The following is a 23978-nucleotide window of genomic DNA, read 5'->3' as shown; positions in this document are numbered from 1 at the left end:
GCTTTTCAAGAGCACCTGGCATATCTGCCACGGATAATGCATCTTGTGGGCTCCTCAGACTGAAAGACTTTTAAAAATGCATGCTGTGCAGGGTGAAACTTCGGGAATAAACTGGAAGGAGGGTGCAGTTCTCAGCAGTAAAACCTTACCTCATTCGGTGTGTGAGAGCTCCTGCTCGACTCCGCACGTGTGCCTGGCCGCACTTACTCTCCGCTGCAGAAGGTGCCGGGGGAGGGAGGGAAGGAGAAAGGGAGGGCGGGAGGTGCACTTTTTCTTAAAACAATTCCACACAAAAAAAAATAGGTTACGAAAATCTAGCCAGGAACATTTTTATATTCACAATTTATTTATTTATTTATTTATGTCAAAATGAGCACGGGCATATAATGATGCATTTGATTCCCCCCATTATTTCAAATCTTTGCTCTTTCTCCTGTAGATCTTCAAGATTTTTATTGTCATTAATTACCAGTATTACTATAGCAGCCAGAAGCCTCCGACTTAGTGCCCAGTGCGTCGGGCAGCATTGTACAAAGAGGTGTTTAAAAACCAGCCCTTGCTCCAAAGTGACAGCAAACGAAATCACGAGGGTACAGAAGTCCCTGTGGGGTCCTTGTCGACGCAGCCAGGCAGAGACCCAGGGAACACGCAGCGTGCTGATGAGTGTGATGTGGTTTCTTCGCTTTTGGGCAGGCTCTGGAGGTAAGAAGAATCGGATCTACCGTTTGCTACAAGGGAGTGGCCACAGTGCTGAGATGGTGCTGACCCTTTTCTTCATGCCTGCTGACCAACCTAGTGTCAAACCCTGCTCAGTAGGATCCTGCCATCTGGGAGGCGAAAAACGTGCCCTTCCTGAGGAGCGGTGTCCTGGGTTAGCTCTTTCCAGGAAAACGCGACTGAAAACATGAAGTGGGAAAACATTTGCACCAGCCTGCATGAACCTGATGTGTAGCCCTGCTGCCTCGTCCCTGTTGCACCAGGGTACAGCAACAGGCCAGAAGAGGCTACGGAGAGGTTGTTACAGGATCTGGCAGGAGAAACAGAACAATACCACAGATAACACAGCCTCGGTGGCACACCTCCTTCAAAGAGGCAGAGGTAGCTTAGGCCATCGCTCAGCGGGACAACCTACCTGCCTGGCTGAGTCCAGGGGAGGATGCTCTGGCTCTCGGGAGGCCGCACAGAGGTGAAAAGGAGCCTGGCTGTTTGCACAACCTTCCCCCAGCCACCCAAGAGACAATCTTGCATGTGTGTGCCAAGCTTTACATCCCAGATATACAAATAACGCAGAATTATTCCTCCCGACAGGTGACAGTGGCTTAGCCCACCCTTCTGGTTCCTGGATGAGAAGTTCATCCAGATGACCTTTTCCAACCTGAATGACTCCATGATTGCACAGTGGTCACCCTGTTAGCTTCCTAATTTCTCTTCACCCCCAGAGCAGTACTGCTGCAAACAGGGCAGCTAGGTGGTAAACCCCTCAGCTTTCAAACCTCCAGGGAGAGGAGCCCTCCTTGCCAGGGATCTTTTCAGTCAGGGCAGATGAGATCACGCTCAACAAGAGCCCCCTGTGCTGTCTGGTAGGAAATGCAGCACTGATCCTCCTGAAGGCTCAGACTGGAGAAAACCTCCTGCAGCACTCACACAATGCAGAAGAAAATCAGAAAATTACCCCACGTCAGGAAAACATTAAAAATATCAACATCTCCTCTTGGGATTTCCCTGAGTCTCTGTTCCCTTCACCTTTCTCTCCACAGTGGCTGGTGGAGGAGGCTGAAGGATACAGGACCTGAACAAAAGCCAACTGAATAGCCGAGGCCCTACTAATGACAGCTACTCCTGTCCTTTAAACCCACCCCCTGGTCCCACAGCTTGTCAGCTCTTAGTGTGACAGTGGTTGTGCTCCGATTGCAGCTCAGACAGGCCGAGCTCTGGAAATAGTTTCGTGCTGCCCAAATAATGTTGTGCTTACTGATTAAAACATCAAGGGGAAAGACAAATCTGTTTGGGCAGATGAAGGAAGACGTGTCTGACCCTGACCAAACTCCCCACCTTCAGGCGCTCTCCTGTCACTCGGGAAGTGTCAGCAGCTACTTGTTCTAGATCCTTCCCCCACCTGCTGGCACTTCTGTGGCTTAAACCTCAGCGACATGATTTGTGCAACAGCATGCCAGGCGCATGTTGCTTGTCTTTAGCTTCAGGGGTCTGAGTTGCTCTGGGGAGATGCAGTACGGCCGAGGTGAACCAGGGTTCAGAACTATAAATGCTCTTTGCTCAGGACTAATCTGATAGGCTTTCAAGGCATCTCGGTGCTGATGTGCCTGTTATTGCAGCCCGGGCGGCGCTAACACACGCTCACACCCACAAGTTGGCAAGGGGCAGGCACGGATCCTGACTTCTGCACTGGTTTAGGACTGGAGCACCCGTTCCTTTGGGGAAGGGCTGGAGGCACCCACCCGATCCCTCCACCAGAGGTATCGAGGAGGACCAGGGCCCCGTGAACGGGTTCACCTGGCACAGCTACTGAGTTCCTGCCCAGAGGAAAAAGACAAAACCCACAACAACCAGGCAGTGCCTGGGGCCCCTTCCAGCACGCTGCCCCCTCTCCAGGAGGGGACGCCCGGCGATTCACAACCTCCCCCTCGCCAAGTCCCCCAGCCTGAGGGCTTCCCAGGAGGGTTCAGCCCTCTCCCAGGGGACCCCAGCGGCCTCCGAGGAAACGAAGAACCAGAACCCGTCGCAACAAAACCGGGATTCGGGGCGGACCCCCTGGCGGGCCCTCAGTTCAACACCTTCTCGGAGGAGTGTCCCAGCCTCCCCTCCTCCTGCACGGGCTGTGAGGCCACCGTGGTGGCCGTGGCCGTGTGGTGGTGCCCCCCTCGTGTGGTGGCGGCCCCCAGGGCGTGCAGCTCGGCGCACTTCTCCTTGTAGTGCTGCGCGTTGCCGGCGAAGGTCTCACAGCGGCTGGGGTTCTCCTCCTGCACCGGGCTGCCCACCGTCTCCGAGGCCGCCCCCGACGAGGCCGCTGCTCCCTCCTGGGAGTTTTGGCTAAGGTAGACGACGATGATGTCCCCCTTGAAGTTCATCACTTGCCCGCTGGAAATAAACGTGGAGTTACTGTTTCCAGTCACGTTGCCTGGGGAGGGAGCGGGGGAGAAAAGAAGACAGGCGTGATTAATATTTTCTCTCGTGAGGCGGGTGCTTAGCGCGGTGGATGTAACCCGCCACCATGGCTTTGCCTTTTTTGTTCCAGTATTTCTACCCCGTGACACAGGGATGCTCTTATCATCGACGCCTTCCACAGGGCTCCCTCATGATTTCCACCTGTGCCGCCTCAGGACACCGCCTGCCACCCTCGGGGAGCCGTGTGGAGAAGCTTTCCCTCCGTACCGTGCTCCTGCCAGCCAGAGCAGGCGAGATAACCTCACCTCCCCATGGCCTCCGGACGCTCGAGCTGCTCCCAGGCCGCCTCCACACGCAGTTTGTGAGGAAACAGCTATCATTTCTCATTCCTAGACGCCTTTTAGAGCCCCAGGCATCACACTGCTTTTCCCCCCCTCGGTAAGCAATCACTCCTGTGGTGCGGGCCCGGCAGCAGGTTTATGGAATAAATCCTAAATGGCTTAATGTCAGGCCTTGCAGAACGACACCGAGCTTATACAATTATCTTTATTGTCCCATCTCCCGCGCAGGCACGCTCCAGCCCTCACCCAGTGCCCTCGTGGATTTAACGGGATATATGCTGGCTACGGGGAAGGCAGAGTCTATAACACTGCAGCCTAACAGGGTTACAGCTTCCGTAAGTCTGCCTGGGGCTAGAGGCTTCTCAGCATAAATCCAATCATCCCCCCATTCAGGACTGGGTCACGGGACCAGGCTCTGGGAATTAATAAACTTCCCTTGGAGTGGAAAGCAAATAACTGAGAACAAAGTTTCAACACCAAACCAACAAACTTCCCTGAAATTAAACAGCAGTAACCAAAACAACCAAATAAATCACCCTCGTAGCCCACGGACACTTCTCTTCAGATTTTTTACCCTGCTGAGCTTGGCTTAACCACGACCTGCAGACTGACCGTGCCCCTCACAGACGTTTTGTGCTCTCCTCAACACTCGAGACGTTCACAGTTTGGCTGCAGCTGAGCGTGGCCCAGCCCGGGGAAAAGCTGTTTCCCCAGCTGATGATATTAATTACAATGACAGGTTAATTTCTGTGGTAATTATTCACTAGGAACTGGAACGATGTAGGCAAGTAATTTCCTCAGAGCCATCTAATGGCATCTGGGGGGTAGGAGCTGGCTGTCGCAGCTGAACCGGGCTGGTTTGGGCCCTGGAAGTGAAAGTCTCCACAAAACCATCCCTAGTGCCCTGTCACATGAATCTTCAACCACTCGTGTCTGGTGCTGAAGCCCTACACGAGACGTGAGATGGCTGTGATCCACGTCCTGACTGCTGCATCTTCTGACTGCCTCCAGGGAGATGTAGGGTGCTGCTGGAAGGCTTCCCCCAATTGCTGTCCATGGCCCCGTAACGGCACCTGGCCAGAGGTTCACTTCAGCCCTCACAGGTCGTTTCACAGTAGGGGCAGAGTTTGCAATTTCTGTTGTCCTTCTGAATGCTAAGGAACCAAAACCAAAACTTCATGGAATTACCCCTGGCATTTTTCTTCCCATTTCTCCACCCACCCACTTTCAGGCAGTTCTGTCGTAGCACAACTGCAAGCAAAGCCCGGTGGCTACAGCTGCTTTGAGAAGCTTCAGCAGAAAGTTATTTTGCACATTTACTCCATCTGGGCACCTCACAGGGCCCAGCACAACGACTGATGCTGCTGCAGCTCCACACGCAGCCCCAAATGTGAGCTGGGGCGCTTCAGTGAGGAAGCTCCTACTGCTAGGCCCTGTCCCCCTCCTCGTGCAACCAGGGCACAGCCACTCCACAGGCTGGAAAATCCTCTGCCAGCAAGGCACCTTGGCTCCCAAACAACCAAACCCAAGCTCTCATACTGCCCGCTGCTCCCTCAGCGCCTCCCCAGCCACGCCGAGGTTCTGGTGAATTGGGAGCGCTGGATCTGTGCTGAGGTGACAGCAGATGGCACTGCAGCACGTACCTACCCAAAGGCACAGACGCAGTTAAAATCATGCAGAAAGAACTGTGCTGTCGAGCTAAGATGGCACTTCCCAGCATCTCACTTACATCCAAACTCTCCTGCTTGCCTTAATGTTTCTTAATATTTTCTCTTCCTCTTCTTGAGAGATTTAGAAAGAAAAGCAGCACTTCTGCAGGGCCAGATAAGACTTGACTTTCAGTATTACCTCAGAGTCACCTTCCACAAAAATAAAATCTGTCTGCTCTTCACTACTGTGAAGTTTTCTACAGATCAGGGAGCGAAACTGTTTTGAGATTTCAGGAAACTGAAGCAGTAGAAAGAGTATCTGCTCTTAGAAAGATCAAGGCTGCACGCTTTCAGGTTCTCGCACAGCTTGCATGCTTAGAAGGGAAGGGCCCTCCAAATGTCACTTGCGGGTCTTCAAAGTGTCACTTCTGGGCTTTGGCAGATTGACAAGAAGGTCTGCGTAAGAAGCCCTAAGGCATGGTGTGGTTTTAAAGAAGAGCAACTGCTTACGACTGCCGTGTGTGTTACAGGAATACTCAGATGCCCCAGTCAAAGCTAAGGTCCCATTGCGCCCGGCAGCACACAGACACGAAAGCGGAGCATCTGTCTTTAAGAGGCTATAACCTAAAATGACTAATAACACATGACACGAAGATTGCAGACTTTTATACTGAAAGGTCTGAGGGAGGAAGGTTTTATCCAGAAAATGCTCACAACTTCCCTTCTGCTGGTTTTGCTTCAGTGATTTTTCTCCCTGCTTTCGTTTGACTATTTTGCAATATTCACTCCATTTGTAAATTAGTAGCCTAGTAAGCTGGTGTCATCAGTGTTTCAGAGCTGTTTTGGGGACAAAGTGCTTGCATGTGAAGAAACAAATGTATGTGTGAAATTATTCTTAGGTGAATGTTTATATGTTAGCGAATTAAAACAAAGAGGAAGAGCTAAAGGCCAAAAATTGATGATGGTCTCCTAGACCCAACCCTGGCCACCAGGTAAGATCTCCAGCTGGAATTTTACTGACAGCCACGTGATTGTAACTGGGCTTCAACTTAACGGCCAGGACAAAGATGCACGTGCTGGCTGCTGGATGGAAAAACACCCATCCAGGTTACTTGTCCCTTCTCAGCTCAGCCTCTCTTAGGTTTTCTGTCCTACAAACGCCCGCCACAGCCCAAATTACGGAGTTACAGGACTGGCTGGCTTCTGCAGCCACATCAGAAGCTCTCCTAGATCAGCCCCTCTGGATGATACCAAGCTAGCACAGAGAACAACCCTATACAGCTGCGTACAGGTCGAGCCTAGTGGACTCACCAGATGCTGGAGGGAGGTCTGAAGTGCTGCTGTTTGTCCCTGAAGTGCTTCTGCTTGTGTTCTGGTGCTTCGTGCTGGTACCGTCAGAAGATGCATCTTCCACACCATGGTCACTTGCTAGAGTGCTCTGACCAGCAGAGAGAAAATTCAAGCCACAGGTGCACTGTGCATAGGATCCAGTTTCTGGGGAGGCAGAGGCGCTGTCAACGGCAGCACAGCAGGGTTTGCTCCACTTTCTGGGAGAATCCCGGTACAAAATGCCACACCTTACACAGATCTTCTCTGAGTCATGGTTTGTTGCAAAACGATCTGTGTCTTTGCTGTCTATTTCCTTTGGGCAGCTGTGGGCACGCTGGTAAGGCTTCTGAAGGTACCTGTCCATGGCAGCGTGCGCACCGTCTGCATCGCAGAAGGAGTCGGAGCCCTGAGAGACGGAGACGTCCTCGCAGCTCCCCACCCCCGAAAAGCACTGGTTCAAGCTATCGTTCTCCCCGATCTCCACCGGCTCTGAAAACGACGACACGGTTTTACTGTCAGGCCGACTCAGCAGAGATAAATAATCAGCAGCATGGAGGTCTTTATCTGTATATTCATCTTCTGTGGGAACAGGCGGGAAATGGTCGTGATCACTCTCCGTCACCACAGAAAGCTGCTGGAGGTTCCCCCCGGCCTCGTAAGGCGCCGTGCTGGGGCTGCTGTGAGTGCACGAGGTGTGAGCACCGGCACAGGATGAGATCCCGGGGGCAGGACAGGCAGCAGGGCCCAGGAGACGCGTGTCTTCAGAGCCCTGGGGCACAGCGGCGATCGGTATGTTCACAGCAACGTGTGCATCTCTGGGGGGCTCCTGAAAGACACAGAAAAGAAAAACATGTTTAATAAATGAACTGGCAGGAGGTTGTTTTCTGAGCAAAGAAGGAATAGGCAATGTCTTCGTGTTTCCTTGGCGTGGAGCTGGCGGGGCTGGGCAGCACTGATGCATCTGAATCTTGAGAAGTGCAATTCTGTTCTGCTGTAAAACTGTGCCTGGCTGGGCTCTGCCACTGCTCAGAAAAAATCTGGGGACAATAACATTAAATGGTGGGAGAAGGCTGTTCCTAGCTTTTAAGGATCACAGAATCATCTAGGTTGGAAAAGGCTTTCAAGATCATCGAGTCCATCCATCAACCAGTCGTCAAGAGGGCACTTGAGGGTAAATAATCCTAGAAGTTGCTAGACTCTGCTGTTCCTTGTGGACCATCAATAAGCCCTACCTTATCCAACTGCTTATAAGGTTTATAACCCCCCTGAACAATCTATGCCTTTCCTGGTCCGTGGAGGCCTCTCTGGGAACAGAATCTTTATTATCAGATAAAAAAAAAAAAATCACACAGACACAAGGCTGCTTTAACCTGGAAAAGGCTAAGACAACAAATGCAAAAGCCCGTGACGTTACTTTCCAGCTATGCTCCACATTAAGCTGTGTTTTTGGTTGGAGCTCCACAAAAAAAGGCTTGGGAAACACTTCAAGGGTTCCCTTCGGTTCCTGCCAGTCATGCTGTAATGATGGGTATTTGGGATCCGCTACCTTTCATTTCTAGCATCTGTTTGCTTCTTCCAGGATGGAGGAGAGAGAGTCAATGCCGCCAGCCACTAATTGCTGTTGATTCACTCCTCTGTCCTGGGGGACCTAACCAGCTGCCAACGCAGGGCGTTACATGAACAGCTATGAGAAAAAAAGAGGAACTGCCTGCTCAGAATGTTGTTGTTGTTGTTTTCTTGGTAGCAATAGGATTTGAGCGTTGCCACAACTAAGCTAGACAGAGCTCCTAGACTGGCAGGTGGGGACAGCATGCGCCTGGGACCCAGGGAACCTCAGTCCAATCCCCAGTGTGGATCAGGCAGCGCATAAGCATGTGAACAAGGATTTCTGTACATGCTACAATAAAAGGGACTCGTGGCCATTTTGTTTAGCTGATGGCTTTGAGCTTAGTGCTTTGCATGTCTGGCATTCTTGGCACTGCCTCTGATCCAGGTTTCTCTTTCACGAGGACCCAGGTATGTAAAAAGGTGCAAACACAGCTGAGGTTTTTTCTGCTCTTAGGATTTAGAAAGGCTCTCTCCTAGGTTGAGTCTCAGGTGTTCAGTAACTCGTGGGCTCACGTTCAACCTTTTCCTCTTATAAACATTCAGTCTTCAAAGAGACTGTTACCGCTGTTAAAGCTGGCTGAAACCAGACAGCAGGTTCAGAAGCTATTTGAGTGTGGTGATTTCATAAGCCTCACATTTACAGAAAACCAGACTAAAAAAGCCAAAGCTGTGAGTGGTTTTTGAGGAACTTAAAACATTTTTTTCTAGCCAAACATTATCATGGACTCTGGATTAAGGAGGAGTGTCAGGAATGTCAGGAGTGTCAGAAAGCCATAAAACACAGAGAAAATTTTCATGTCCCTGACTTTACCTTTGTTCCTTTTATTTGGCTGCACACTTCATTAGCCCAATTCTGTAGATCTGCTGTAGGGAAAAGAAAAGAGTAGCTGTAACACAGAGCAGGCGTTGGAGCTAGCCACAGACCTAAACACCCACAGTCACTCACTCACAATCCATAATATTACATTAAATAAAAACCAGCAAGGCTGTTGTTTTTACTGACTGTTCAAGTGTCCCAGTATCAGTCTAGCTGAGGATTCATTGTAACTGGAACAGAGAGATATTTCTGTGGAATAAATGTTTCCAAGCTCCTAAAATAGACTACGGTTAAGCTGTGTTCCACATCAAATGGGGTTTCTTTCCTGGTCATATGTCAGCACGCTATGACTAGCCCGATACCGACCCGCTTACAACTGCACAGTCTATTTCAAGAGAAGTCACATGGATGGCCCAAAGACCATTCCCAGAAAGGAGCGAGGAGACTGGAGAGAGGAGGGTAAGCCACTGAAACCACGGGACGGCCGACTGGAATACAGCGTATTCCACTTAATCAAGATGTATTTAATTGAGAAACCCACTTTATCAGAGTATCTCCCAAGGAAAAGCTTCAAGTCCAACAATACTTTACAGCAGGGACTGCTGCTTAACAGAGCGAGTGACTCTTGTTTTCTGTTCATGCTTTCAGGAGACTTTGCAGGGCTCAGGTCTCGTGTACGCTTTAGGCTCGTGCTGGTTTTGTATGTCTGAAGATAGATCAGCTACGTAGCCACTGCCACTTCCCAGCAATGACTCTGTTCCTCTGAAGTGAGGTCTGCACATTTACCATCAGTCCCCAGGCAGGCAGAGCTTCTTCTCTGGGGCTCTAATTAGCAGGATCTACCACGTGAAGGCAATGAAGGACTGCCGCTGCAGAGCAGCAGGGTGATAGGAATCTCAAATAAAGAGCATTCCCCCCAACCTGCTCTGCATCGCAAGTATTTGGTTTGCAGGGAGAGTCACCATTTCCTCCAGCCCATCCCAGGAATGCCAGATTTAGCAAAACCCATGTTTAGTGTGGCAGAGGCAGCCTATTTCTAAAATATGGGTTGAAAAATACTTTACAAGAGAGGATTGCTGTCTTCCCTTCCACTGCTCCCAAAACATTTCATGAATTGCTGGGGTTTGGGAAAGGAGATGAAGGAAAAAATACAGCAGGAAAAGCTTTCCATGGGAAAGAGGGGAGAAAAATAAAGAGAACAGTAAGCATTTGTCCTTCATTGTGAAGGCAGAGGGCTTAATACAGAGTTGAGTAACTGTTAGAGATATTTCTGTCATATTCATAATATACTCAATGCCCTAGCGTTATCCAGAATGTCTCTTGAATTTTTAAATTTTTCTGTTGTTATTATTTGCTCTATTCCTTCTAGTATTTCTGCAGTCTCTCATCGGAGCTTTGTCCCTCAGATAAAACCATCGCCTCCGTTATGGTTCGAAACAAACATCGGTTCTGAAATCCGTATTTTAACCCACCCAGATGCGGGTTTCAGGGGAGGAAAGGAAGTGGGGAGAAGGAGACGGGAGGTGGTGAAGGCCCCGTGAGTCCCTCCCTGACCACGGGCTCTGCCGTGCCAGGCAGCGCGGGGGAGCCCTGCTGGTACAAAAAGACCCAGCACCACTCTCCATCGCCCACATCGTGCCCCAGTGGCAGTGGTTACCTGCGAAACCAGAGCACAAAGAGCCACGTGGCTGTCACATTCATACACACCAGCTACCATGTACCTGTCAGCTTTTTTCCCTTATTCTTGTAGTACACGATGAAGATGACAATGCCAATTAGGGCCACAAAAAACAAGATGACAATCAAGACGTATAGAATCTTGTTTGTTCCTGCAGAATATAAGAAAGACAGCACCATCAGCACGCAGCGTGTTCTCAGCAGTAGGACAATCCTTACTCATTCGCTTCTTTTTCCACAGGAGGGGGACTTTTTTCTTCCTAATTGATTTTTCAGTTTCTGCAATAATGACCACAGCTCTAGCACCCACGTAGCTCTGTGACAAGCAGTCCCACCAGAGGCACCTGGTACAGAGCCATCTCAGTAAAAGCTGAGCACCTGCAAGAGGTGTGAGGCAGACATCCTCCTCTGAAAGTCTCCCTGCAGTTTGTCAGCAGCCCTGGGCTGCGCTTGCTCTGCCTCAAGATAAGGGGGAAATGCAGATCAAATCCTGCCTTCATCTCAGATCATGAAGGATTGCTGCATGGCAGCCAGCCAGCCTCTCTGGTACCATATCCTCACTGTAGAGAGAAAAGGGCTAGAAGGGAGAGCTACGTTCATTTGGGACTGTGTCCACTGCTATAAAATAAGCGTGGGGAGAAGCTGGTGGCCTTGGAACAGGAGACATGCATATGGAAACTGGCAGGCTGAAAAATGAAAGCAGGAAACGTGATGGAGGTCAGGGGTATAACAGCAGTGCTGCTCTCCACGCAGTTTCAGGGAGAGGTGTAAAGCACTGCTTAGTACTGGACATCTGGTCTAGAGCTGCTGGGCTTCAACGAATCTTTAAAAGCAAGATTTTCCAAGAGAAAGAGAGACCAATCTTGGTCTACAGCTGCTTCTCCTAGAGTCAAGTACAACAGGAATACAGTTAAGCCAGCCAAAAACCCTTGTAAATACATCCTTTTTTTCCCAGGTCCTTTGTAATGAATGATTTCAATGAGACACATACCGTCTTCTGGTTGCTCAGATATCTTCCGTTCTGCACACACTGCGTCTGACTTATCAGTCCCAGGGACTACTTCTGCCATCCCCAGAGCTGTACAGCTGAAAAGGAAAGACAAAGAGGCTAGAATCCCAAAGAGGGAGCTCATCGGGGCTCCTACACCTCTGCAGAGTGTCACTTTCTATTGTGAAGTACTCCTGTGTTTCTCCACCCTTAAGAAGCTCAGGTACCTTCTTTATGCTCAGCTACACCAGCTCAGCTGTTGTTACTGCTCTCTCTTGTTCCCCCCAGGGAGCAAGACTCAAGCTCCAGCACGAGAAAGCCCTTACCACTGCACAACCAACCGAGATGCTCTGCGCACTCCACAGACAAGTGGACACCCCCCCAAAAAGCGTGCTCTCTCAAGCATCTCACTGCCTCGTGGCTATCACAGGCCTTTTGCACGACAAAGGGACTTACTTGGTCCAGGCTTTACACTCATCCGTGGATGAAGCAACCTTTGAGAAGTAGCCTCTGGGACACGGCATACACTTCGTGTCCTTGTCTTGTTGCACTGCAAGTAGCAAAGGAAGAAAAAACATTACAGCTGAGCTTCTCTGAGTTCCTCTCAGACCAGGGGAAGGTGGCGATGCTCCCCCACCCTCCCACTTCACCCCCCTTCCCAAAAGCTTCCCTGAGGAGAGGATCTAAAATGATATTGGAGCGGCACTGACAGTCACACGTAAGCAGAAAAAAAGATCTCTACACGATCAGCATAAGAAATGACCAGGAGCCATTTGCAGTGACTGTGAAGTAACACGCAGCTCTTACATCCTTCCACTGCCACCAACTTCCCCATGTCAATGCTACGCCACAGGCAGCGACACGAACTGGTGTTGTCACTTCTTTGAAGCCACCATACACACAATGCTGGACAAGGGTTTGCTAGACTGGAGGGAAAACACCACCACTGTGCTCTTGGCAGACCCATTCAGCATTTCGTCCTCTATTGGCCCATTGTGTGCTGCTTTTTTGGTGTTCCTTGTGCTTGGTACAGATGTTCCCAGTGTTCATGACAACTCAGAACTTCACTGTCCCTATTTTCCACCCACAAAACACCAGCATTTTGATCTCAGTCAGAAACCTTGTACTAAATTCAGTGCCTGCAATAAGTCTTTGCATTACAAGTTGTCTAAAACAAAGAACACTTGCGCTGTCTGAAAGGTGTTTATCGCTTTTAACTCATAACATTATAGAATGGCAAACCAAAACCATCTGGCAAAAACTGATTTCGAATCTGACCTCAGCAACAATCTGCAGTGAACCACTTCTCTGAATTGTGGAGCAATGCACAAACTGGTGATTCATAGACCAGCACCTCAGCAAATATTACAAATGCACCGAAGACCTTGTGATTATTGCCATGCACATGTGAAAGCTTGTAAATGTCACCTGATCCAAGATATTTTTTAAACTACAGAGACAGAAGCCCTCAAAATACAAACAGTCCTGGAGAGTTACATGCAGCAGCAATGATTTGAGGGTCTACATTACCTGCTCTTTAACACCACAACCCACATGACGCTGGCCTTATTCTGTAGGCCTGAGCTGGATATTTTACTTTCATACATCCTCTCCGTATCTTACCAGGGTGCCCAATTCCAAATCCTGGAGCACATATGGTATTGCGTTGACAGCAGTCACAGTCCTCATTCCAGTGGTAACCCGTGGTGCAGGCACACTGCCGCTGGAATGTGCTGTTTCCTGGGTTCACTTCCTTCAAGGCTTTCCCTAGAGGAGAAAGCAAACAGGGGTAAATATCTCTCCGATAACACGCCTCGTGTCTGTGAGCCTCCTGTTCTACCTATTTGCTTTGCTTGAAGGCCAGATGCGAAACCATTCAGGTTAAAGGAAAAGCTATCTTGGGGGACCCCTGATTATTGTTAGGCACCTCACTGATTGGGCTCCTGAGCAATGTTTTTCCTTGTCGCTCCCGCAGAACATAAAGAGAGGGAGTGCACAGTATGCTGGGCAAAAGGACAGCCTTAAAGACCCAGCTCACAGGGAGTGAACAGCCCCAGTAAAGATAATCATATCAGCAGCAGGGAGACTATGGTTATGGTGTTTGGCAGGGCACAGAACCAAAACTTCCTGGTGTCTGGGGACCTCCCTGGCCACCAGGTTCTCGTGCATCCTCCATTACCATGCGCCTGAACAAGGCATCTGCCCTAGATCCACTTGCTCATCTTCGTGCTTCACTAATTTGGATTAAAAGGTCTTCCAGTGTGAGCAGCTCACCTTGATCGCATATTTTATGTAGCAAGCATTTGTCCTCTTCGTTCCAGACGTCCATGTACTCGTTTGGGCCACACGGCTGACACACGCTGTCCGAAGTGGCAGTGCATTTAGCAGACATATACTTCCCTGCGAGCAAGAGAAGGACAGGCAGGTCACCCGCAAGTTGCACACCAGCTGCCTGAGAAGCATGGGGAAAATAATGAGCCGGGCTAACGCTGCTGTACTACAGGGACCACCATTTCTTCCTCTCCCCCATTCGTTTCCTCAGTTAGAGGGCTGAAACATCTGTGAAGCTTATGGCACGGGAGCAGTCCTAGCTACACACGCGAGAAGGGAGCTGCTTTCCATCTCCTGCAGTGGTTAAATGCTATTCCAACACAACAGCTGCTGGGACTTTTGCTGAGGTCAGCAGGACCAAGCTGCACTACAAGACACTCATGGGCCTGAAATTATGCATTTGCAAAGCTATGTGCAAACAGATTTGCAGAGTCACAAGAACAAGCTGCCCTACTGACCCCCAGAGCTGTTCCTAGGGAACTTTTTCCTTCACCAGGGAAGCGCAGCCCGGTGCTCACGTACCTGGCTCACACTTGGTGCAGCACCGTCCGGAGGACTCATAGTGTTTTTCGCTGTCACACAGCAGAGTGCTCTGCAGGGACAACTGCAGAGAAAAAGGAGAGAGAGGACATGAGGCCCAGCACACCCAGAAAGCTTCAGCCCTGCCTTATCACAGTGCTGGCAGGCAGAAGGCAAACTTCTCTTCAGTGCAGCATTTTGGATGGCAGTAAAAACATTACTCAACGTTTGTTTTTATTATTTGTATTATTATATTTTTATTATTTTTATTACTCAACATGTAAGACTTCAAAGGCGCTTTGTAGACAGACTAAGACTACGTACGTGATCCTGTACACACAGGGACTTGCAGTGCAGCCAGGCGATAAACAAACAGCACAGTCCTGCAATTTGTCATGAACTTTTGGCCCGCTGTATAATCTGTTCTTACAGTGCTCTATTATTCGAAACCCTTCACTTCAAAACAGTTGTAAAGAAAATGGTGTTGACATACTTCCCCAGTCTCTTCTACATACATGACCTCAGATCGAGGCCTAGGCTGCTAACAGCTTTAAAACACAGCATCTGGCTAACAGGTAAAGGGAATGATTTACACCCTCGAAAAATAAGTTCCCATCTTCCCACTGGGATACACAACACCCCTGGCAAGCACCATGAAACGCTGGACTTTATTTCTGCAGCTTTTTATGGTTCCCACCACGCCCTGCAGAGGTGACCTCGCTTCACGGAGGCAGCCATCCGCAGAGCCATCCTCTTCTAATGCTGGGAGGGGTCCTTGTGACTTGAAGACGACCAAAGAGGCTGACGTTTTTCTTTAAAACACCGCCTCCTGGCTTGGAGTTTGGGCCATTTTTGCCTCGCTATTTCCTTGTCCCTGTCTTTGCACTTACTAGCAGTGTCTTGTCTGCGAGGGGATGACGCATTTTTCGGAACAAAGGCTGCGCTTCGTGTTTGCACAGCGCCTCACACAAAGGGTCACTGGCGGCACGGCTAGGATCCCAACCATAAGGTAAATAAGCGCATACGCTGCCACAAGCTTTCCTGCTGGCTTATTCCTGACACCTTGCTCGTCTTCCTGAATATCAGGACAACAACCAGGGCTGGCACAGCAGTGAGTGTAATGCCAGGAGTGTGTTTTTGGTGCTGTGCTTCAGCTGCCGTGCGCTGGCCAGCTTGGGGCTGAGCCCACACTGTGGTACCCAGCAGCAGGAAGGGCTGGAGGGACTGACTCCTATCCCCGGCCGTCTGCACTGGCAGCAAAAGCGACCAGACCAGGACGGGTCCAGTCACTTGCTTTTTATAACAGCCCGCTCTTTTCTTCCTCGTTCGCCCCAGTTCGAAGGTTCCTCTTTAGAAGAAAAGACTAAGAAAATGACTGGAGTGTCACAGAAGGGCAAATCGTCCTTTTTAAGGAAGGATATGCAAATCTGCTGAACAACTTCCCGCTCAAGGGCCTGGAATGATTTCCGAAAACCAAGGCTCGGCCTGAACAGAGCAAGCACCCCCCTGCACTGAGGCTCGGCGAGCAGGCTGGCTGCTCAGCTACCTGTAGGAAATCGATCCAGCACACAGAGGGCTTTTGTTACAAAATCCTCCCAGCTGCGTAAATCCTCGCTCTGTGTCAATAAGTATTCTCTTCGGCGGCTGTGTCCTTCCCCTTTCGGGACAAGCCAACGCATTTTCCAAGCCGCGATACTCCCTCCTTTGGTTGACGCTCGGCGAGACAAAGGCAAAGCTATCGGTGCCCACGTGCTCACTCACTCCCTCCTCCTGAAGGAGAGGGATTTGGGCCAGGTATTTTTTGACCCGCTGAGTGTGAAAGCTGGGTGTGGGGAGGATGGGAAGGTGAAGGAACAAAATCGTGGTGTTTGACCAGAGCTGGGGGCCTCTGGTCAGCACGAAGCACGTGCGCTGCCAGCAGTGAGGCCCCGCAGCGCCAGCGCCTCCCCAGCCGCAGCGCCGGGCTGAGATGGGGAAGTGCAATTCATGTCACGGAGGAGGAACTCGCACCCAGGGGCCGGACGGCTTCACAAAGGTGACAGGAAACGAGTGGCGAAGCAGGAAAGAGAAGCAAGTCTCGAGCTCGCTCTGTAACCCCTAGGGCATCCTTCCTCTCCTTGGCGCTTGCCCGTAAGCAGGAGTGATTTTGACATCTCCAAGTTCATCTCCTGGCGACAGAAAAGTTGTCAACCTCGCCTGAAGTAACAAGACAGATCGAAAAGACACAGCCTGGTCATTCCTCTAAGGCTCACTGTTGGTAGTTTTGCATTAAATACCAGCACTGTGTGTGAATGAGCGCTCCAGTGAGGTCTGGGCATCCTGTGTCCATTTCATTCGTCACTTAAAACGTGTGCGAAGCACATGTGTGTGCTCCTCTTCCTAAGAAAAGTCAGCTCTCCTGCTTAATTGGTCTTGGGCAGCCGGCCACGGCCTTGCTGGAGCAGGAGGACCGGGCCAGATGACCTCCCGAGGTCCCTTCCCACCTCAGGCATTCCCTGATTCAGTGATTTATATTTCCTCAAAACACAAAATATCCAAGAGGGGGAGAATCCGGGGGACGAAGACAAACATCCTCTGGGCTCGGCGGATTGCCACGGGGCCGGTTGGATAAAGCACGCCTACACCTCCTCACCTTCAGGCACAGGAGCAGCATCGACGGCTTCTTTGGAAAAACAGGCCTGCTCGTGCCCAGGTTTGCAGGAGGGCCGCGCTTCGGTGTCAGGCAGCTGCAGGCAGCCCTCTCAGCCTTGTTTTATTTTTATTTTTTCCAAATTTCTTGCACAAGGACGCTAAAGAAGAGTGTGCTTGTAGGGTGGGAGACCTTCCGTGAGTCACAGCTCCGAAGCACCACGGCGTTACTCAGACCCTGAAAGCACGCAGGTGCTTCTGAAGGGGGAAGCAGCAGCACTCAGATTCCTGTCCCCAGGCTTAAGGAAATATTTATTCTCAGTGCTGTTGGGCAATCGGGTGACAGCAGAAGCTGTGTGTCATCGATGCTAAAATTACTTTCTCGCTCAGATGAATATTCAGACCCACATTTCAGAGAAGATAGAGTTGCACGGGCCTCTTTCCTTTAACAGAAAAAATCTGGAAGAGCAAGCTCGGGGATTTCCACGGTCTTTTTCCCATGTCACTTGGGAGCAAGAACCTGAGGCCCCAGTGGGGCTGCTCGTTAGCGATAATCTGACTTGTGCAAAAGCTGAGACGTCAAGGAACACGTCAAGGGGTAGCTAGCACAAGATGACACCTTTGTGCTTGGTGGAGTTGTTTCTGGAGAGCGTTCAAGCCACCCATCAGCATTTCACTGAGCAAAGCACATTTTTTCTGCATTTAGGACCCAAAGCACCTATGGGAGAATGAACCACGGCACGTCCCGCCTCGCACACCTCTTGCTCTTTGAGCTCTGGGGCCTGAATTTACTCACACTGCTTGCTTTTGAGATCCTCGGCCATGCCTGCTGCAGAAATGTGATATTTCCATGGCTCCTTGGGCTTTATTTCTGAGCCCAAGGAGCTGGCTCTAGCGTGGCACTGCTCCACGTGGCTGGCATTCCCAGGCACCCTGCTGGGGCACCTGGCAGTAATGCTCACAGTACACAGCTCTTGATGTTTTTACAACTGCGAGCTGGTAAGGGGGGAGAGGAATTTTACACTAAAAGGGCTTGATCATGATCACAGGGACAGTGAATGCAACAGCTCCTTCACGGCCAGGCTTCGCTGCCGATGCAAATGGGAGCAGGACAGCCCGCAAGTCGCGGCCGCACAATGCCAGTTATTCGCCTGCAGGTCTAAAAATCCAAAGCAAAAGTCTCAGCTTGTGAATGAAATGCTTCGGGTGATGTCAACTTTCCAGTGACCAGGAAAACCACATCACAGAACTACCACCACGTGGTCAAATACAGCCGGGAAATGGCAGCGGCTGAAAACTAAATATTATTTCGCTCTTAAAAATAAGGTCCTTGAAACCCTGCTAGGGCCTGAAGGAACACGATGAACAACACTGATAACATGAAGATTGATAGAAAACCAGGACTCGCAAGCAGAAAGTGGCCAGACGGGGGTGAAATCCCCATCCTGGCTATTCCCACTGCCCACCCCGTCGTAATGCGTGGCGAGGAGCAAACACCTGAGCGGCCGGTGCTGCCTGGACGAGGGGAAGGTCCGTGCCTCACTGCCAAACCCGAGGGAGCTATTTCTAGCAGGCAGGCGACGTGAAGGAGAAGTGCCTCGCTGACCACGCCGGCAGCGGGGGTACAGCAGGCAGGAACCTCAGGTGCATCAGGTGGGAGGCGAGGGAGGCGATGGGTGGTGGGGCTGGAGCGGCCGGCGAGGATCGTGGCCTTCTGAGGACTGACAGCTCGCCATCACATGCTCAGCCCCTGGCAGACTCATCATCCAGAGCAGCGTGCAGAAGGGCAGACCTCTCGTATTCACCGGCTGCTCAGCAGCATCCACGTTATTATTTGCGACTCATTGGGAATGGACTGAAGAAATCAAACCCGAAAGCCAACCAAACCAAAACGTTTAGCAAAGAGCCCGTTTTACTACGCGTGGTATTGCAGGGGAGAGCTTTTTTTTTCCTGTGAGGGCAGACTGAAGCAGTCATCTCGCTGTTCTTGCGACCAGGCAATGAAAAGCTAGAGAGGACACGATGCTCGCAAAGGCAGAACTACGCGGTGTGGCAAAATAACAGGCCCAAAATAGATCCCCTTGCACGCTACGTAAGCAATTTTGAGGACTTCATATGAACCTAGCAGCACATTTTCCCTATCTGTCTTCCAGATTAATGCCTTGCCTAACAAAACTTCACGGTATTTTTTTTTCCATACAAGATTTTTTTTTTCCCCATTTTCCCTCCATTTTGACCACTGGTTAAATATATTCTGCACCGATCTGCACTCACAAATGTTGTTCTTTGTCATTCTTGAGCAGGCCCTATATACTTCTTTTTCTTTTGGAGTAACCACAGAGTGGTGAGGGTGAATGACCTCATTTTTTTTTTTGTTCCTTCTTCATTTTTTTTTTTAATTTCTACCCCTCCTCGGCTACTTGGCTCTCGCAGGGTGGATTGAACCGGCCAGCTCGGCTCTCTGACCGCAGGCGAGCGCGCCACACGGGGATGCGGTGGGGAAGGGGCATGGGGCCAGGGGCTGTGCGTGGCCAAAATTTGTGAGGAGGCCAGAGGGGACCTGGAGAAAGAGGACGAGGGCTGGGAGATGCTGCCTGCACGGTGGCAGCCCGCTGAGGGGACGGATCTGCTCCCTTCCCAGCAGACCTCCCTGTGACTTTGTTGGGAAGGGGAGAGGGCTCTAAGCCGCGGTGATTAATGACTCTTCAGCTGTATTTGCAGCCCTGACATCCTAAGCACTGTGCAAACAGCAGGGAAAGCCAAGCCCTGGGCCCGGAGAGCTCACGCCCTGAGAAGACAAACAGAAAGGCAACCCAGGGAAGCGCTGCGAGGAGCCGCTGAGGCCGGTGCACAGGCATGGGGCAAGGAGCAGGATGCCCCGGGGTCCCTGGGGGGCTCCTGCTGCCGATGCTGACACCACACCACAGATCCCACTCCCTGGAGCAGTGGCACACCGATGAGGTGACACATGAGTGACACACCAGGGCACTGGCCCCCCCCGGAGGCAAAGCATCGCAGCGAGAGCTGTGGCAGAGCGGGCACGAGGGCAGACTGCCTGCTCGGGGTGCCGGGGCTCGCTCCTGCAGCCCACCCTGCAAGCCAGCCCCATGCTGGTCCCAGAAGAGCCCTCCTTCCACTGTGTGAACTTTGGGCCGCGTTGAGAGAAGAGCAAGTCATAAAACGGGGCACGTCCTTGCAGGCAGGCTATCGCGCTGCGCTAGACCGTGGCCTACCCGAGTCCAGAGTGCAACCTGGTTAAACAGCACCGGTTTTTTTTTTATCTGGCTTCCGTAACGCACAAATATTTGCCTTTGCGCTTCCCGTCGGCACTGCCGAGCTATTCGCTCTCAGAGCAGCTGCTTCGCTGGGTTTCCATCGCAAGGAAGGGGCAGCCTGCTCAAGGAGCGCGGGGCACGGCCCTTGGGGCTGCCTTTGGTGCCTCTGCCTGACCTGTGCCGCCTCGTTTCCCCGCGGCACAGCGAGAGGAAAGCCCTGTGCTGTGGGCGAGCACACCGCAGATGGCAGGCTGATAAGCTCTGAGTTCGGCTGGCCTGTGGATCGTGGCGAAGGCCCGTGCTGGGCCTCGCTGTGGGAAAGTAGAAATCGCATCAGGAAGATGATGTTAACGCGAAAAGAGAAGCGACAACGGTTTCTTAAGTGGTGAATCGGTTCGGTTTTACACATAAGGCGTTTACTCCCTTTATACATGGTGCTGTGAAGCGTTATTTCAGATTTTCACATGAGCCAGGGGGAACCTGCAACGCAGCGAGAAGCTTGCCAGTTTCCCATGCAGGGCCCTTTCCTGCAAGGGCATTATGATAAGTAAAGTAATTGAATGACAATAGCTGTTAAAATGATGCTGTTAACGCCAGAATAAATCCAGGGCTTTAGGCTAGATATGATATCGTAATTTTGCTCTACTGGGTGACTCCTTTGGCCCTGACAAGGGCAGGAACACGGGACTGGGAAAGCCTATGATCTGACACAGCACGGACACCTCTATGCTCTGCTTTTCTTTCTCACCATAAATACTGTGCATTTTAGGAAGTTAAAAGATAATCTACACATTAGGCAAAAAATGGCAAGATCATGAAGAATTCTGGATGCTTTTAGTGAGCAAACTTTCAAGTAGATATTATGGAGTAGTGGAAGAATCCATCCTGCTGCCATACAAGAGAAGAATCCTTGACATTACACCAGGTAACTGAGCTACTGCATATTTGCAAATGCACGTTCCCACAGGCTTTAGCACCCATCTGACAGAAACAATCATGCCCTTCATCCATCTGAAGCAAGGAACGGGACGTGAATCTTCTGTACAAAGAAGCTGAGCAGATCACGTTTGCTTTTGGATCTCAGAAAGCAAAATGCCGTGTCCTGTGACAGCTGCCTGGGACGACTCACTTGGAAAGATCATCTTGAGGCTGAAGCACAAGACAAGGAGGGCTGAGCTTTGCTCCCAGTAGTTCTGCTCCATGCTTGGTATGTGACCTACAGCAAGTCACGAATTCTCTGTTCCTGTTTCCTCTTTGGTGAACATGATGACGATGATAATGCCTATTCTCAGCAGCGTTGTGAGTACCTACTAACTTACATTCGCAAGTGTTTCTCATTCCTCACAGGAAATACATTGCACATACTGCTGGCCTACCACCACCCCACCACACTGTTGACCCTAACACCAAGTGCATCAGGCAAATGTCAGCCCTGCCACGCTTATTCTCATAGCTTGTTCCGTCAGAAAAGTCCACCCATGAGGGGATTACAAAAGGCACTGTTCAAATCAGTCAGCCAAAGGAGAACCTGAAAGGCTGCCTTGGAGCAGCGTCCATCCAGGCCTGCCTTGCGTTCTTCTGCTTGACTTTCAGGACTGTGGCAGAGAAGCTATTAGATCAGCCAGATCCTTGACAATATACAGCTTTTCCTATGTAAACTTGGCTACAACTTTACTATTTTGTACTGCTACTTGTCTAAAACATTGGCACTGGGAAGCTGTACCCTACCCAATCCCCAGCAGACTCAGAACTAAGCACGTGCTGAAAGACTTTACACATCAGTCTCAAACAAATACACATTCCCTGTTCTGCATCCTCTGAAGGGCTACGAACTGAAAGACAAGAAATAACAAGGAGTAACTACTGGCTCCTACACCAAGGTACCTGAAATGGTGAGATGTAAAGCACGGAAATCTGAATTTGTAAGGTTTGGTCAAGAGGAGCAGGTTTCAGGCAATTCCAGCACAACTACCCCAAACCCAAATAGCTCCAAAAAGAAGTAAATGCCATGGCTAATGATCAACAAGTCTGCTTGCCATGCTGCACTGAACACAGTCCTGGACACCAGCACAGAAAACAGGTAGATACAGAAGCTGCTGCGGGACAGGACAAAGTGCCTGAAAGCTGTGATGTAAAAGCGACTTGTGAAACATGCAGGCTCATTCATACACATATGGAGGACACCTGGAAAGCAGCAATTTCGGAGAAGCCTAAGGAGTCAGGGCGGACAGAAAGAAACATATATTTTGGCGGGGAAAAAAGGCCTGTGCGGTTTCAGGCAACATATTTAGGAACAGGGATCCAGAGGGAAGGCTCTCAGGACTGTGTGGTCAGACATTAAATTGAAAGCTAGAGACAGCAGAGCCTTTTTTTTTCTGCCTTAATCTTTTTTTTTTTTTCCTTGAAGCTGCACCTTGCTCTCAAGGGACGCTGACACGGCCCCTGCAGCAGCACCGAGTTTAAGGTGGCACTTAAAATGACACTCGTGCCTAATTAAGAATAATGAGACGGAGAGAAACGGTAGGAAGAAATACAAATGGCAGCGAGGCTGCCAAACATTTGATTAATGTAATAAGTCATGTAATAAAGCATTTGCAGCGTGGGATTAGCAGAAGAGCAGCCAGCACGCAGGGCTCAGCGGGCAGCAGCAGGGGCTCGGTGGGCACAGGGGGGGGCAAACCCGGTGCCATCTCTCCCCTCGAAGCACAAGAGCCATGCAGCACCTCCAAAACTCACAGGGCCATCGTTTTTTGGCTCCAGGGCCACCCCAAGGGGCACGCACCCAGCGGGTCCCCGTCCTCCAGCCATGGGGCGGCTGCGGGTGCTGGGGACAGGCGAGGCGCCCCGGCTGCAGCCGCCGGGTAGGGTGGAGCCCGCCTTGTTTTATTTATTATTTTTTTTAAGCTCTCCATGCAAATTATACCCCTCGGCAACCCCGCTGCTGGCTTCTCACACCCCACCGGCTCCCCGGAGCCGAGAGCCGAGCCGGGCGGCCAAGGGGGGAGCGAGCAAAGGGGGGAGCCGAGCCGGGAGCTGGGGAAAGGGGCATGAGGAGAGATCCCCTCCTTACCTGCTGCTGTCCCGCGGCGGCCAGGCAGAGCAGCGCCAGCCAGCCCGGGGGGCCCGGCATGGCTCCGGGGCCCGGCCCGGCCCGGCTCTGGGGCCCCGCTATCGCCGGGCAGCCGAGCCCCAGCGCCCCGGCGGCGCGGCCAGGCGCATCGGGCGGCTCACTTCTCCTTCTGCCGCTCCTTCCTCTCAGCTACGCCAGGGGAGAAGAGAGAAGGAGAAGAAGGAGAAGGAGAAGAAAAAAAAAAAAAAAAGAGCCTGCCTGTAGTTCCCACAGCATTTCCTCAGACTTGACATGCAGGTTTTGTTGGTTTTTGTTTTTTTCTTTTTCTTCTTTGATTTGTTGGTATGTGTTTTTTTTTTTTTTTTTTTTTTTTCCCTTCTTCTCGTCCCTCCCTTTCCTTTCTCCACCCCCTTTTAGTCACCATACCCACGTCCCTCCTCCTGCCTCTGGGCACAGCTCTCTCTCCCTGTCCCGCTGCGCAGGGCTCCCACCTGCCTCCCACCACAGCTCGGGGACGTGGCCTCCCCAAAATCCGCTGCCCACCCAGCCGTCGCCTGCTCCTTCACACCACTTCTAGCTGTTCCCTCATGCTATCTGAAGACATCTGGGGGCTCAGCCGAGCC

At 51.0% G+C, this 23978-nt stretch overlaps 1 protein-coding gene across 2 annotated transcripts; it reads right to left on the bottom strand.

Annotated features, from left to right (window-relative positions):
* Positions 1 to 334: 334 nt before the first annotated feature.
* TNFRSF11A (TNF receptor superfamily member 11a) lies at positions 335 to 23758 on the bottom strand. 2 transcript variants are annotated; one of them, XM_082752594.1, is made up of 10 exons: positions 23356 to 23758; positions 14386 to 14467; positions 13807 to 13932; positions 13156 to 13299; positions 11989 to 12082; positions 11536 to 11630; positions 10589 to 10696; positions 8862 to 8914; positions 6425 to 7268; positions 335 to 3136 (listed from the first exon to the last, which is right to left on the bottom strand). In XM_082752594.1, exons 1-10 carry the CDS (start codon positions 23413 to 23415, stop codon positions 2781 to 2783), a joined length of 1962 nt encoding a protein of 653 aa, XP_082608720.1. In that variant the 5' UTR covers positions 23416 to 23758; the 3' UTR covers positions 335 to 2780. The 2 variants fall into 2 exon arrangements, with proteins under 2 accessions (XP_082608720.1, XP_082608721.1); XM_082752595.1 differs by having other exon boundaries at positions 8862 to 8911.
* Between the last annotated feature and the right edge of the window lie 220 nt (positions 23759 to 23978).

Source organism: Aythya marila, assembly GCF_965140915.1.
Source record: "Aythya marila genome assembly, chromosome: 2".
NCBI classification, from domain to species: Eukaryota; Metazoa; Chordata; class Aves; order Anseriformes; family Anatidae; genus Aythya; species Aythya marila.
This window is presented reverse-complemented; position numbering and strand designations above follow the sequence as displayed.